Source organism: Ananas comosus, linkage group 8 (assembly GCF_001540865.1).
Source record: "Ananas comosus cultivar F153 linkage group 8, ASM154086v1, whole genome shotgun sequence".
NCBI classification, from domain to species: domain Eukaryota; kingdom Viridiplantae; phylum Streptophyta; class Magnoliopsida; order Poales; family Bromeliaceae; genus Ananas; species Ananas comosus.
This window is the reverse complement of record NC_033628.1, coordinates 9,781,165-9,798,238: the sequence shown is the minus strand read 5'-3', so window position 1 is coordinate 9,798,238 and position 17,074 is coordinate 9,781,165. Positions and strand designations below refer to the sequence as shown.

Here is a 17,074-nt window from a genome sequence, read left to right as displayed (position 1 = left end):
TTTGCGTTTTTTTGATTTTTCCAATTTCTAAATTCCGAACCAAACTAAATTGGATAAAACTGAACTACACGATTCGCTCAGTTTCATTTAGTGGTTCAGTTTTAACCGAATAGTGCTCACCCCGGAAGATTTTCTAATAAAAAAAAAACAAAAAAAAAAGAGAACAAAAAGGATTATCTAAATATTCTACTTCAAAAAACTTAGAAGATAATCTCCTGTACTAGAGAATGATAACCATCTTGCTTGCTAATCAGAGTGGAATGAACAATACATAGTAGCAAAAGATTGGATATGCTTACTGAACATAACATTAACTAGGAAGCTGGAATTTTACAAACTTTAAGCAACATGCAGCTACAAGATAGTTGAAGCAAATGACCAATTCGAGCTTTCCAATCTAGTTTCCGACAGGTGACTATTCCTCTGGAATCGACGGCTGCTTTTACATTCATTTCATCAATGAACCAGGGAATTCGGAGCAATCTTGCCGTTGGCAACCTCGTTCTCGCCCTTCTTCAAATAATATCTCCGATACATTGAATCGACGTGGGTGAGGTAGAACGTTCCAGCCGATAGCAGGCTCGTGTTGTCGCTGTTCACGAAATCCTTCGCTCCGTATCGGTGTTCCATAATCTTCATATTCTCAACGAATTTCTCGGGGGAGAACTGAATGAAAAAAGACAACAAAAAAGTTAGTGTGCCAAAATAAACGTAATGTCAACAAAGATCTCAGCATTGAACTCAAGTGTAGTGATATAGCTTGCGTTGCCAAGCCTAACTGATGGTAGGATTCTAGAATTCTTCGTTAAAAATAAAGAGTAACCACTTTTCCTCTGATTTCCACAGACGTACCACATGCCGTTTACTCAATTTTTCCGACATGTTCATCACATCGGCAATGTTTGATAGGCTGAACGGATGTTGCCCTTCATTAAGTTTGAGCGAAAACATTGTCGAAGTCAGCCCGCTACCATACGAGAACATAACGACCCGTTGCCCATCCTGTAATAAAAGTTGGAAAATATTACATCGCAAGAAGTGTTTTACAGACCAAAAGGAAATGAAAGAGAAAAGGAAATGTCCTGCACCAGAGTCTTGTGCTTGTCGTGAATGAGCGATGCAAATGCTGCATAAAGTGATGCAGTGTACATATTTCCAACTTGTTTAGGTAGCAAAGTGGACGGTTGAACCTTTTTATCGTACGAGTGCTTTGCGACTTGTTGTGAGGCCTGCGTGATTCAAAGAAAAGAACATTTATCAATATGACAATAAGAGATAAAGAGAACCGAAAACTATGTAAGCATGCGAAACTGGAGCAGCATCAAGATTAACCTTTTCAAGATCACGGCTTCGGTAGCTTTCCTCGCTAGACAAGCTTGAATAAGGCGCCAATTTTTCCCTCGCGTCCTTCTCAACACAGCTGAGTGACGCCGTAAAGGACAACTTTAGATAACACCAAAGAAATAGAAACTGAACGTGACAAGCAATAATCTTGTCTCTAAAGTGGTGTGAGAAACTGCATTTCATTTAGGTGGACAAACTAGCTGGTCTGTTCAAGACGAACAAGCACGGTAAACCAATGCATTCTTGTTACAAGCACCATTTGTCTACAAAAACCTCACTAGTACCGTAGCCGATAATAGAAAATCAGGTAATATTAAAAGTTGAAGGACCGAACCTGCAATTTCGCAAGAAATCGTTGTAGTACAAACGAGCAAAGCTTTTCTGGACCAGCTGTATACGAGTTCAAGAGCAAAGACAAAAAACTGTTTAAAAATCTGCTATGAATATGAATTGCGAAAAAGAAATGATTCACTTAATTTTTTATGACCCCAATATGTAGCTCGGCAAAAGTAGAATATAAAGTAAAGAGCAAAGAGGCACTGATTCACACAGTAAGGAAAAAATAATAAAGAATAAATATAAAACAAAATAATAAAGAATAAATATAAATGTTTTCTATACCTTGTTGTACGGTGAATGGAAAACAAAATAGTCTGCATCAAAAATTGAAAATTGTTCTCCTTTAAGACCTTCATACCTGACGAATGAAAATGGTTAATTCAGTAAAAGTAATTGGTGTAAGTCGAACTTAAATTACCACCTTTCATGATCATATCTTACTTGTTACACAACAGCCTGTAACAAGAATCAAGCGCCATGAGATAACACGTCTGTGATAGCTTCCCATCAACAACCTACACCACAGAATCTAGTGAGAAATGAGGAAAAAAAAGATAAATGATAAATAGAGTTCATTTTTACAACACAATGTTAATTGTTCACATCAGCTTGTTCAACTGAAAAAATCAAGCCAATAAACAACACTTCTTAAATATTGTATCAATGAGACGAACATTTTGAACATCTGTCAGAAAATCCATGAATACTGTCACTAACAAGACATGATAAGAGGTTACAGTGGAGGCATCTGGCTTTGGCTCAACTTTTGCTCAGAAACATTTGGTTCAGAAATTAGAGCAATTTATTAAACCAATGATAAAAGATAGTACATGAACAAAAAAGAATTTCAAATGAATTTGATAAATCAGTAAACTAGAAAGCATAAGATGACAATGGAGTGAAAAAGCAAACCGGATATTCACTCGCAAGGTTAGGCTTGTAAAAGTCATAAACGTGAGCCATGTGAGTTCCCCTTAATTTGCTTTCAAAAGAAATAGGAGCATTTGGCCCAATCAGCATTGCAATAGCAGCTGCACCTCCAGTAGGCCGAGCTGGTCCTTCTGCATAAACCTAACAAAAGAACAAGTACTGTAAATGAATAAATCTCCAAAAGACAATAAGCATGGAACACACTAATGGATTTGCCATGTGATTTTCATAAACTACATAACCTAAACAAATGGATTGCTCGTCGACAAAAGATAATATCAGCATCCTTCGGGAAAAACAGTTTCAAATCATTATGGGTCAAGAGAAAGTCAAGTGCACAACACCAATAACGGAGGAAATAGAAAAGAAAAGATCATCCACGCATTTGGATTCATAGACTTTGTTGATAGACGTACAAAATATTCAATGCCATAATCGAGAAAAGACTGTAGTTTCTCAAAATAGATAATGAACTCATACCGCACTGTCGGTGCAAACAACAAGTCCATAACGGCCATCCCATGAGTTGCTCTCCACCCAATTCACACAGTTAAGCAAAGCAGCTGTCCCCCCATAGCAAGCGTTTGTTGAGTCAACTCCTTCAATATCGCTATTGCCATATTCCTGTGTTTCATGAGAAAGTTGCCACATTACATTTAGTGACCTAGTTGGAGAACATACACTGCACTAAGTAGACTGACAAGGAAATTCTAGTTTGGCAAAAATTTTCAGGACTAACGTCGACACATCGTTAAAAATTTTGAGCAAAACTGAACACTGGTAAAATGGACACAAAATTGGTCGAGTTTTGACAGCTTCATTGGCTTCTTCAGGTCCGTCAGTTTCTAACATGATGGTTTTAGCTGATATCAGTCCATTGGTTTGGTTTAGATCAATTTTGGCAGCTTCAGCTGGTTCAGCTAGTATCTACTTTGTTCTATTCTAAATTACATTCAAATTGAGAATTTTATATATGATAAATAAGTATACATTATTGGTTCTTCTCATATCTATATTTCAATAACATTTTGAGAATGTTTCATGGAAATCCAAAACTACCAAGAAGACGAAATTTCAGCAAGTGAACCCAAATTCAGAACAGAGACTTCGCACCTTTGACAAAAGGCACACACACCACAAAAGGTGTTTACATATGATTTCTCAGACCTCAAATAGCAAATAACCACAACACAGGGTGTTTATAAATAGTTGCATCACAACGACAAATGTGTAATTTTCAAGACAAAAACAAACCTCAAATATTTGCATCAGCCATGTCTTTATAGACTTGCTCTTGTCTATCACAGTCTCACTTCCCACTTCTAGGCGGCCAATGGAACTTGGATCTATCTGATATTTCTCGAGGAGGGATGTGACAACCGTCAAGCTGAACCACTACACTATATCAATATCTCATCAAGTAGAATTTTCATTTCAGTCATGCACAACAAAACAAATCCTAAAGAGCCAGAAATCCTAGGATATATATATATATATATATATATATATATATATATATATAGGGCTACTATACTCTTATGAGTATAGAGCCCTTCGTACTCGTAAGTTGTTTTCGATGTTGGGGGTTTCGAATCGACGATCCACACCGTTAAACATGATCTAAAGTATTCGAAACTTTTAGAAAATAAATTTCGTAATTTTTCAAAACCATTATAAAGTCCATCAAGCGGGTATAAAATGAACGGTCAAAATCAAACGACATCCTAAAATTGGATAATCGGATCCTTCAATTTAAGATCGGAGTTTTGATCTTTATTTAGGTAGTAAACATAATTTTCTATAAAAAAATTCAACCTATTCCAATTCTTTTACACCGTTAAACTAGCAAATATCTCATATCGGCCGTTACAAATTGTCAATTTTGTGAACTTTTGATCGTAAGGTAAATGATATCGAAAAATTATAAAATTTGATTTTTAGAAGTTTTAAATGCTCTAGATAATGTTTAACGGTATGGATCGTCGATTCGGAAGCTCTATCATCGAAAATAACTTATGAGTACGAAGACGATCGTACTCACAAGAGTATAGTAGCCGGACTATATATATATATATATAGAGAGAGAGAGAGAGAGTGTGTGTCTGGTATGCTTCTGGAAGCACGGAGCGCTCCGTGCTTCCAAGTTGTTTTCGATGTTCGGACTTTCGAATCAACGATCGGCTCCGTTAGACTTGATCTAGAGTATTTGAAGTATCTAGAAAATAAATTTTGCGATTTTTCGATATCATTTGCCTAGTGATCGAAGTGGCTCAAAATCAACGGCTGAAAATAAAAATCTTACAAAATATAATGATATGATATTAAAATTTTAGATCAAAGTTATTGATTTTGTTTTATATGGTATAAAGAATTTTCTATCAAAATTTAATGTGATTTGGATATTTCTACACTGTTAAACTTGCAAACGGCTCACCACGGCCGTTAAAATTATTGATTTTGAGCCCCTTCGATCACTAGGCAAATGATATCGAAAAATCACAAAATTTATTTTCTAGGTACTTCAAATACTCTAAATCAACTCTAACGGAGCCAATCGTCGATTCGAAAGTCCGAACATCGAAAACAACTTGGAAGCACAGAGGGCTCCGTGCTTCAGAAGCATACCAGCCCACTATATATATATATATATATATATATATATATATATATATATAGGCCGTGGCTACTATACTATTATGAGTATTGGAGCCCTCATATTCATAAGCTGTTTTCGATGATGGAGCTTCTGAATCGACGATCCACTCCGTAGTCTCCGTTAAATATGATCTAGAGTATTTGAAACTTCTAGAAAATAAATTTCGTAAATTTTCAAAATTATAATAAAGTCCATCAAGCGGGCATAAAATGAACGGTCAAAATCAAATGACATCCTAAAAAAGAATGATCGGATCCTTCAATTCAAGATCGGAGTTATTGATCTTTATCTATGTAGTGAATAGAATTTTCTATAAAAAATTCAACAAATTCCGATTGTTTTACACCGTTAAACTAGAAAGTATCCCATACCGGCCATTAAAAATTGTCAAATTTGTGACCTCTTGATCGTAAGGTAAATGATGTCGAAAAATTACAAAATTTGATTTCTAGAAGTTTTAAATGCTGTAAATAACGTTTAACGGTATGGGTAATCGATTCGGAAGCTCTATCATCGAAAACGATTTATGAGTACGAGAGCGATCGTACTCATAATAGTATAGTAGCCAGACCTTATATATATATATATATATATATATATGTTCTGTTGAACTGCACCACCATTACAAGATTTTGCAGAACTAATGAAGATGGCATAATAGTGTATATCAGTTAAATGAATTAATCCAAAAGTAAAAGAATCAAAAGATGTAATGTCGTAAAGTTTCTTATGCACAGGGGCAACCTCATGGAGATCACATCTTCCAACTCTGTGCAGAAGGCCATGCAATCCTGCCCGAGCCCGATGGTATACTTCCCTTTACTCGCGCCATCGTAAGCCTCCAACTCTTCCTGCGACCACCACCGCCATTTGCGTCAAGAACACGATTTTACATAACTCCAAAAGTTAACACAAAGAATCACAACAAAAGTGAACTTCACAAAACAATAACAGCAGCAAAATGCCTTCTTTACATCACTCTTCGATGCAAGAACAGATTTTTTTTTCCTTTATCTTTTTAACTTTGATCAGGGAAAAAAAAAGTAACATTTTTATTTGTTAAATCATGGATAAAACACGTATATATCCACATTAAACTCGGAATAAAAAATGTATCTGAAAAAGAGACTTATCAACGGGGAGATGGAGACAACAATCTCAGAGAAACCCAAAAGGTCCCCACCATGAGATCCCGTGCACCAGAAACAAACATGACTCACGAGTCACGACGCAAGTGAGCCCCTTCCAAAATAAGCTGGAGTAGAACCCACCATCTCTCGTATCAAACCCACCTCTCATTGGACTCCCCAAATCACGAAACCCTAAACGATCTTACCATGGAAGAGACCCAAAAAACCCCTAAGATGCGAGCTAAAACCACCCCTTCGACACTAAGACCACGCATTAAGCTTTAAAGGACCGAGAAAGGGAAACAAAATCGACCAAAAATGGTGAAAAAAACACCCAAAAAACAAAAAAAAAAATCTCATCTTAGACCTGTTGAACGCAAGTAGGAGGGAAGTAGATGTCCATGGCGAGGATCCCAACGCTCTTCTTCTCCAATTCCATCTCTATTCGCACGCTTTGGTCGAGTCGCTCTCTACGCCCCTCACCTGTTTGTGTTATTTCCTCTTCAAAAACGATACACAGAGGAGAGAGAGAAGAGAGCCCCCAACGGTCCCCTGCCTCGCTTTTCCCCCTCTCTCTACATATAAAGAGCGAAAAAAAAGGACCAAGCGCTTCACCAATTTATTATAATTTTTAATTTAAAATTTTAATTTATTGCAATCAAATTTAAAAATTTAATTTAATTTATTAATTATTGATATGTCACTAATATTAAATAAGAATAACAATTAAGATGCTACGTTACTTTTAGGGTCCGTTTGGTTCGAGTTATGCAATATTACAAAGTATCTCGACATATCCAGGTACCTTGAATTTCGGCGTAAGAGTACTACCTATGCTGTATTAGAGCGTTTGGTTTAATACAGTAATGTAATACTATATTACAGTGTTTATAGCATTAATATGTTTGGTTCAGTTTATAAAATTTAGTAATTCTGACATAAAAGTATAATTTTTTTCAAAATTGCCCTTATTGTGGTCATTTGAATATTATTTTTTACGGAAATGACAAATGGAGGGTAGGAGATCGTGATGATTACTTGGGAGGACGATGCAATAGAAGATGATAGGTGTTCGTGCGAGAGAGAGAGAGAGAGAGAGAGAGAGACGTCGAGAGAGAGAGAGAGCGAGAGAAAGCGGCGTGCAAGAGAGAGGGCCGGGGGGAAGGCGAGAGAGATGAAAATAATGCTGTTAATTAGATTTGGGGTTGTTGGAGGGTAAAATTGTCATTTTACATAATATGTAGTATTAATGGATTTCAGTAATGCAAGATACACGACCCCACTCCCGTTAATATTTTCGATGTAATCCTGCTCGATTTGTAATGCTACATTAACGACTAGATTACATAGCGGATTAACCAAACACAGTTATCCTAGCAGGATTGCCTGTAATCCTGCCAGGATAACTCGAACCAAACGCACTTATATTAATAACACATCAAAATTTAATTAACTAAATTAGATTGTCAGATTTTATTAAAGTTTAAAAAATTCAAGTAAAAAATTGTAACAAATTAAAATTTAAAGACCTAGGTGTAACGGTTATAGTTTTGAGAACGGAAGTTAATTTCACATGGTCTTTTTTTTTTTTTCGAGAATAAGATAGCACGCTATCCGCTTCTTTCATTGATAATAATAAACTTAGCTACATATATAAGGCAAATAGGCATATGAAAGAAAGCGAAAAAAAAAAAAAAATTTCACACAATCTCTGAAGGGGGTGGATGGGGGATAAGACCTGTGTGCTCTGTACTGACCATAATTAGTAAATTCAGATTCGGCAAAAATTTGATACGGATATAATACGCATAAAATTCGTTTTCTAATTTTTAAATTCGTTGAAAAATTCGGCTTAAAAATCGAATTTGATATAAAATATAAGATAATTTATATTTAAAAATATAAATTATAAATTTTTTATTTATATTTTTAATAACTCGCGAATAATTCGTGAATAATTCGGCTGGCCCAAAAATTCACGAATAACTTTCTTTCTTTGGAAAAAATTTGTAAACGGACCATTTAATTCGGATTTTCAATAACTCATGAATAATTCGTGAATAATTTGCGAATTAACTAACTAGGGTACTGACTTTTGCGAGACTGTTGACCACCTTTTCACACGGTCTTTCATCTTTGTGATAATGTTTTTAGTTTGAGCACTTTTTTGTGTGTAATTATTAGTACCATCTGCAAGGGCAACTTCCCTGAGCCGAACGAGATCTTATTAAAACATTTTGGTGAATTGTATGATTTATTCTGAACCAAATTTTAAAGATCTATTTTAATTTAAAACTTTTCAATCAAAATTTTAAAGTTTTACAATTTTTTTTTCTTTCTTTCCATTTAGTAAAAAAGAACATAGCTTTTTTGAACTATGATCTAATATTTTAATTTATTTAATTTGAGTAAGTCAATGACACTTTAATTTTAAAATTTGAACTATATTATTTATTTACAGCATTTACGCTAGTATTTTATATAATTCCTCGTAACTATAAATTCATTAAAAAAAATAATTAGCTTATATTTTAAAGCCAAATAAAATAAAAAATATGATAATAAATTGAATATTTTAAATATTTGTTAGTGAAATCAAAATTATCAACTAGAAGAGTATCGCTTTGTTATTGATTTCAAAAGAAAAAAAAAAAAAAAAAAAGAAAAAAAAAAAAGGCAAAGCACCAAAAGTGATCTTTACCTCTTATACGGCAATATGTATGTTGGTAGTTCTCATTTTGATTCGGAAGAAACTTCATGAGCAATAGGTGAGCAAGGAAAGGAAAGTTATTATTTGTACATCTGTCAAAAAAGAGTTTAGATTTTACACTTTATTTTATAATTCACAAAACCTAATAAATTGTTAATATTTTAAAAAATTTGACAAACATATAATTTATTACCATTAAATAAGAGGGTGTAAGATTTCACCATTTCTTAGGATGTACAAATGCACTGCACTCGTGAGCGTTTTTCTATGTGAGTGATACTATTTGGATATGTAATAATTCAGCCTACTGGCACTAATAATTTGTGGGTCCTAATATGTCAGCTCAAAATATTTAAACCCAGTTTAAGCACATCAATTTTAAACTGACGTTTTCTCGTCAACACTATACACACAAGCTAAAAATCATCAAATAATGTGACGCCCACCTCACATTTAGGGTGCAATCCAACTCGTGTTCGGAGCCAGCTCGTATTCGGCTCAAATGAACTGAGATCGGCTCGCTCGTTTTTTTTAAACGAGCCGACACAGTCTGAATTTTTAGCTCGTTTAATAAACGAGCGAACACGAGTGGGGTCAGCTCGCTCGTGTTCGGCTCGATGAACTCGAATAATATATTTTAATATTTATTAATTTATTTGTATTTATATTTTTATATATATAAATTAATTATATATATTATATATTTTATTATTTAATTTTTAGTAAAATAAAATATAATACGAGCTTAATATAAAAAGACTCATTTATATGTAAAGTTTCACTATTAGATCAAACTCTAATGGATAAATTTTATATATTTTATATATATTTAATCTAATCTTTTTAATTTATTTTCGTTGCCAGCTCGTAGGCCAGCTCGTGTTCGGCTCGTTAATAACGAGTCTGAACACGAGCGAATTTTTGCGGCTCGATACTTTAGAGCCAGCTCGTGTTCGCTCTTGTTTAATAAACAAGCCGAACACGGCTGGGGTCAGCTCGTCGTTCAGCTCGTTAGCCGAACACGAGCTGACCCCAGCTCGCTCGTATTCGGCTCATTTACACCCCTACTCACATTTTCCGCTAGTAAACCAGCTTTGATGCCAACTATAATAACCTAACCCATTAACACTAAAGACTTCCGCTAGTGAACCAGCTTTGATGCCAACTATAATAACCCAACCCACTAACACTAAAGACTGCTATAACCGAACCACCGACCTAAAATATTTAAATCTAGTTATTTATTATATATTATGCGTCCGTCACGTATAGGCCTCCCGCGCTCTTTCATATTATTGAATGTGAAACTATTTAAGAGTATAGCTAAATATAAGATGTAAATTTTGCATTCTAGCCATCCAAATGCTAATATTTACTTACTAGTCTTAACAACTTCTAATCATAGAAAGCTTTGTATGGGCACAGTAGATGTAAGCATTACTCTACTTACATCGGCTTTTGAATATACAAATAACATTATACACATGTGTACATTCGAAAAACAATTATTGTGCAGTACAATGAGTGCAGTGCGTTTGTAATCATCACGAACAGCCACTTTTGGATATACAAATAAGATTACGCGTTTGTCACTGCATGAGCAATTCTTGGGCCATGCAATGAGTGCATTGGCGCTGTGAATGTCCCGCGTGATCGGTCTCTCACGTTGCCACGTCACCAGTACAGCAATTTTATTACCCACACAAACGGAGACCCTTCCGTACAATTTTCCACCCTTACCCTCATTCCTCCATCCAACGGTGCAAAATCGCTGCGCGTGTGACCCAACCACATAGAAAATTAAGACTCTCAAAGTTTCAGCTGAACTAAAATTCGAATAAAATTATTTTTTATTACCATTTGATGAATAAAAAATTGGTAATTTTAATACTCTAGTCATCGTTTTTTTAAATTCATTTCATCAAAAATTTTAGGCACTATCTACAATGCAAGAACGCGAGAGAGTGTATGTGAGATGTGAAAATTAGGACTATCAACAAACTGAACAAGAGCGAAGTGAGGCCGGCTCATATTCGTTCGTTTATTAAACAAAAAGAATACAAGTTGACTTGTTAAAATATCGAGCTAAAAGATTTAGCTCGTATTCGATTTGTTTATTAATGAGCTGAATATGAGTTAGTTCGTGAATAGTAAGTTAGATTGGCAGCTTTATTACTGGATGCAAATTTATAAAAAATTAAAATCTTAATCTAATAATCAAAATTTAGAAAATATAAATCTTTTTATATTTGGATTGGCCTAAAAATTCAAATAGTAGAAATTTATAATATAAATAAAGTATATCGAGCTAAATACTAGCGAACTGACCTTAACTTGTGTTCGACTCATTAAGGTTTCGAACTGAAAAATTTAGTTTGTATTCAGCTCGTTTATTAAACGAGCAATCGATCTCGAGTTCATTTCAAGCCCAACGAGAACCGATACTGTGAGCTAGATTGCCAGCCCTATCTACAGTAAAGTCAATTATAACATTTTAAAAAAATAAAATTACAATCAAAGCTAATTTATGATAAATAAAATAATAAAAATAGTATTTATGGCCGAAAATCACCTCCCTCGGCTTTTGGTGCAAAAAATATCCCCTAATTGTACCACTGCATCCCATTGCTAAATATTTGAGGTCCCAAATATTTGCCGTAGAATTTTGTGATTTGTTAACAAATTTACGTATATAGTTCTTAAAGTACTTGTATAAGGTAAATTTAAGCTCTCAATAGCGTGTATAAGGTAAATTTATACTGCATCCTTTTGCTAGAAGTTTCAAATATTCTTAATTATATTTAACGATATGGATCATTAATTTAAAAGCTCCATCATAAAAAATAATTTATGAGTATAAATAGATCTATACTCATAAAAGTAGAGTCCGGCTACTATACTTTTATGAGTATTGGCTTCCTTATACTCATAAGTTTTCGGTCCTTAGATTTATTCTATTGATCATTTCCATCCGTTAGATCATACTATTCAACCAACTACCCACTTAACCTTAGGGGACCACTATTATTTTAAGTGGGGACCACCATCATCCTAATCACATATCCCATCACTCAACGGTTAAAAATTTATGAGTATAAGGGGGTTTATACTCATAAGAGTATAATAGTCCAAGCCCATAGAAGTATAGTAACTCTAGTGTAATTTTAGAGGTTAAAAATTTATGAGTATACGGGAGTTTATACTCATAAGAGTATAATAGTCCAAGCCCATAGAAGTATAGTAACCCTAGTGAAATTTTAGAGGCCAACACTGTCATTTCAAGATGATAGAAGTCTTTGATATATTAAGTCATTTTAGATGATTAAAATTCTAAATCGATAATTGACATCGTTGAAATTGATTTACATCATTAGACATACTTACAAATTAAATATTGTAATTTTTAAAAATAATTATGAAATTCATCCATTTGTTTTCGATGATGAAGTTTCCAAATTGACGATCGGTATCGTTGAATATTTTACTACTTGAAGCATCTAGAAACCAAATTTTATTTTTTTTATTTTTTTCAATATTATTCTATTTTCCATCAAATGGACACAAAAATGAATATCTTTTAAAAAGTCTAAAAATAAATATCATTTAAAAAATGATAATAGGTATCTTATAATCAAGATCGAGAGTATAAATTTTGTTTTAAATAATTTAAAAAATATTTTAATCAAAATTCAATTGATTTGAATATTTTCACGCCGTTAAACAAAAAAACATTTCATATTGACCATTAAAATTATAAATTTTAAAACCCTTTGAGCATTAAGTCAATAATATTGAAAAGATTTATAATTTTATTTTTAGATACTTCAAGTGGTATAAATCATATTTAACGATGCCGATCATCGATTTGAAGGCTCCATCATCGAAAACAAATAAGTGGTAACAAAATTTGTTTACCACCGATAGCATTTCAGTCCAATTATATATATATATATATATATATATATATAGTGCGGCTAGGATGCTTATGGAAGCACGGAGGGCTCCGTGCTTCCACTTTGTTTTCGATGTTCGGACTTACGAATCGACGATCGGCACTTTTAGACTTGATCTAGAGTATTTGAAGTATCTAGAAAATAAATTTTGCGATTTTTCGATATCATTTGCCTAGTGATCTAAATGGCTCAAAATCAACGGCTGAAACTAAAAATCTTACAAAATATGATGATATGACATTAAAATTTTAGATCAAAGTTATTGATCTTGTTTTATATGGTATAAAGAATTTTTTATCAAAATTCATGTGATTTGGATATTTCTACACCGTTAAACTTGCAACCGGCTCACCACGGCCATTAAAATTAATGATTTTAAGCCCCTCCGATCACTAGGCAAATGATATCGAAAAATTACAAAATTTATTAGGTACTCCAAATACTCTAGATCAACTCTAACAAAGCCGATCGTCGATTCGAAAGTCTGAACTTTGAAAACAACTAGCACGGAGGGCTCCGTGCTTCCATAAGCATACCAGCCCACTATATATATATATATATATAAAACTCATCTCTCGCATGGTCTAATTTCTACGACATTTATTTTTTATCAAACAAACAGTGAAACTGAAATAACTTCAGTTCCATAATTATACAAATAAATAAAAAATAATAATAATTTTTATCTAAATTTTAATTTATCTCAAAACTTATTTAAAGCTAACTTTGCTGATCAGTAATAAAACAAATCCATTATTATACCCAAAAAAAAAAAGCAATAAAAAAAAGGTTGGCGTATTTTCGTAACCTTAACCCCCAAAAAAGCAACAATCCTCGCGGACGTACTCCGTCGGATAATGCTAAAGAATTTTTAAACTGAGTTTACAAGAGCTCATCCGCGATCTCGATTTTGCAACGGTCAAAACAAAATTTGTGGGTCCCACATGTCAGTGCAAGACCCGGTGCACGCGCCCGGTTACACCAAACACCAAACACCTCCCCACCACCAAACAAATGAAAACCAAAAGCCTCCACAATCTTGCTGTAGAAGAAGCCGCAGCTCCCCCATTACACCTACCCCTAACTCTACCCCCAAAAACTACCCCGACACTCCATGAAACCAACACCGAAGCAAATGACCTACAAAGAGACATATCATATCGGTGGCAAAAAGATCAGATTGGATCGAGTCACGTTTAAAAATGACAGAAAATCGAGTTGAACCGAATCACAATCGAGACTTGTAGACGTTATATTTATACATTTTAAGTGAATTGATTGTGTCAGTGCGAAAGGTAAATGATATCCCACAGAACTATGGATACAGGAATCAAAGATTAGCTTGGTACCGTGTTATTGAAAAGATCGATCTAATAGAAAACAAACAACACGAACAAAGAGAGAGGAGAGATTGGGGGGTGGCATTAATGTGTACCTGTCGAACGCAAGTAGGAGGGAAATAAATGTCCATGGCGAGGATACCAACGTTCTTCCTCTCCCCTTCCATTTTCTTCCCAATTTTACTCCTTCTATTTGAATCCCACCACCTGTTTGTTATAATTCCTCAAAGAAAAAGAAGATGATGACGATGATGAATACGAGCGAGAGAGAGGGAAAGAGTAAAAAGGGTTTCCACCAAGCGCGGATCGCTTAATTGCTCGAAGAGCTTTAAACCTTTTATGGATNTTTATTTTCTAGATACTTCAAATACTCTAGATCAACTCTAACGAAGCCGATCGTCGATTTGAAAGTCCGAACATCGAAAACAACTTGAAAACACGGAGGGCTCAATACTTCCATAAGCATACCAGCCCACTCTCTCTCTCTCTCTCTCTCTCTCTATATATATATATATATATATCATCTCCCGCATGATCTAATTTCTACGACATTTATTTTCTATCAAACAAACAGTGGAACTGAAATAACTTCAGTTCCATAATTATACAAATAAATAAAAAATAATAATAATTTTTATCTAAATTTTAATTTATCTCAAAACTTATTTAAAGCTAACTTTGCTGATCAGTAATAAAACAAATCCATTATTATACCCCAAAAAAAAAAAAGCAATAAAAAAAAGGTTGGCGTATTTTCGTAACCTTAACCCCCAAAAAAGCAACAATCCTAGCGGACGTACTCCGTCGGATAATGCTAAAGAAAAGAATTTTTAAACTGAGTTTACAAGAGCTCATCCGCGATCTCGATTTTGCAACGGTCAAAACAAAATTTGTGGGTCCCACATGTCAGTGCAAGACCCGGTGCACGCGCCCGGTTACACCAAACACCAAGCACCTCACCACCACCAAACAAATGAAAACCAAAAGCCTCCACAATCTTGCAGCAGAAGAAGCCGCAGCTCCCCCATTACACCTACCCCTAACTCTACCCCAAAAACTACCGAAGCAAATGACCTACAAAGAGACGTATTGTATTCGGTGGCAAAAAGATTAGATTGGATCGAGTCATATTTAAAAATAATAATAAATCGAGTTGGATCAAATCAAAATCAAGACAAGTAGATATTATATTCATATGTTTTAAATAAATTAGTTGTGTAGTACGAAAGATAAACGATACCCCATGGAACGATGGATACAGGAATCAAAGATTGGCTTGATACTATGTTATTGAAAAGATTGATATGATAGTACACAAACAGCACGGACAAAGAGAGAGAGTAATGTGTACCTGTCGAACGCAAGTAGGAGGGAAATAAATGTCCATGGCGAGGATACCAACGTTCTTCCTCTCCCCTTCCATTTTCTTCCCAATTTTACTCCTTCTATTTGAATCCCACCACCTGTTTGTTATAATTCCTCAAAGAAAACGAAGATGATGACGATGATGAATACGAGCGAGAGAGAGGGAAAGAGTAAAAAGGGTTTCCACCAAGCGCGGATCGGTTAATTGCTCAAAGAGCTTTAAACCTTTTATGGATAAACGTTTCGGAATCTCGGCATGGTTTTCGAGGTAATTACGACCGGAGCCATCTCTAGAGCCCTACCTACCTCCCATATGTAAATTATACCGCTAGTCCCCAACCTTTTGATTTACTTTCATTTCAGTCCTCAAACTAATTGATTTGTAAAAAAATTCTTTTTTTGGCTAAATTATAGAAAATTTATATATATATATATATATTTTTACCTTTCCTTTCTTACTTTCAAAATTTTATATTTTACTCCTTCAACATTTCAGGTTATTGCATTTAGTTCCCCTTCTCAGAGCTCCATTATTACTCCGTCAATTTTTTATAATTTATACCGAAAGTATTCTTCAAAATTACAGAAATATATTAAAAAATTATCTTTTATAAAAAAGATAAAAATAATTTGATCACTTTGTTCTTTCCATTAATGTTATAGTCTTCTAAAAATACCTTTAAAATTTTTTTAAAAAATAAAATATAGATTTTTAAAATTTAAAGTGGCAAAGTAAAAAAATAAATATTTACAAAAAAAAATTTGTAATTTATTTTTTTATCTCATATTTTAATCTTATCATCTATCTTATTATAACTTTTTCTGCTATTAAAAATTTAAAAACTAAATTAAAACTTTTATTAAATTTTAAATTTTTAAATATTAAAATTAAAGGTTTGAGCACTAAAATAAAGCTTCGCCCAAAGTTTAAGGGATTAGTGCGGTGGCAAAATTGCACTTTTAGTCCTCCGACTTTGTTGAATGTGAATTTTAAATTAGCACAATCTAATTTAATTAATTAAATAATAATATATTGCTAGTATGGTACTGATGTGATAATATTATAATTGATAATATAATAATCACTTAAAATTACACCAATACCACATTAGTGAACTTAAATTGGGATGTAGTTCTTATTTGTAACAATTTAAAAAGTTTAAACTAGTGTAATTGCATTTTAAAGTTAGAGGACGGAAATGTCAAAAGCCATAAATTTTGAGGACTCAAAGTGCAATTTAACGACATTGGTGGTGTCGCCAGATTCGAGAGATGTGGGCCGTTGGATGGGAATCTGACGTTTAGGG

General features: G+C 33.9%; 1 protein-coding gene across 2 annotated transcripts; it reads right to left on the bottom strand.

Moving 5' to 3' along the window:
- LOC109713984 (hydroxymethylglutaryl-CoA synthase-like) lies at positions 217 to 14,710 on the bottom strand. 2 transcript variants are annotated; one of them, XM_020238327.1, is made up of 12 exons: positions 14,498 to 14,710; positions 6,014 to 6,120; positions 3,868 to 4,000; positions 3,094 to 3,237; positions 2,596 to 2,754; positions 2,125 to 2,198; positions 1,966 to 2,041; positions 1,679 to 1,734; positions 1,333 to 1,420; positions 1,089 to 1,229; positions 853 to 1,002; positions 217 to 666 (listed from the first exon to the last, which is right to left on the bottom strand). In XM_020238327.1, the coding sequence occupies exons 1-12, from the start codon at positions 14,567 to 14,569 to the stop codon at positions 457 to 459; spliced, it is 1,410 nt and encodes a 469-aa protein (XP_020093916.1). In that variant the 5' UTR covers positions 14,570 to 14,710; the 3' UTR covers positions 217 to 456. The 2 variants fall into 2 exon arrangements, with proteins under 2 accessions (XP_020093916.1, XP_020093915.1); XM_020238326.1 differs by lacking the exon at positions 14,498 to 14,710 and adding an exon at positions 6,767 to 6,969.

Coding starts and splice junctions, on each gene's coding strand:
- LOC109713984 (XM_020238327.1), bottom strand. CDS start 14,569: ATGGAAGGGGAGAGGAAGAACGTTGGTATCCTCGCCATGGACATTTAT. Junction 3,238..3,867: donor GGCTGATGCAAATATTTGAG/GTTTGTTTTTGT, acceptor CATGAAACACAG/GAATATGGCAATAGCGATAT. Junction 2,199..2,595: donor ACCTTGCGAGTGAATATCCG/GTTTGCTTTTTC, acceptor TCTGTGGTGTAG/GTTGTTGATGGGAAGCTATC.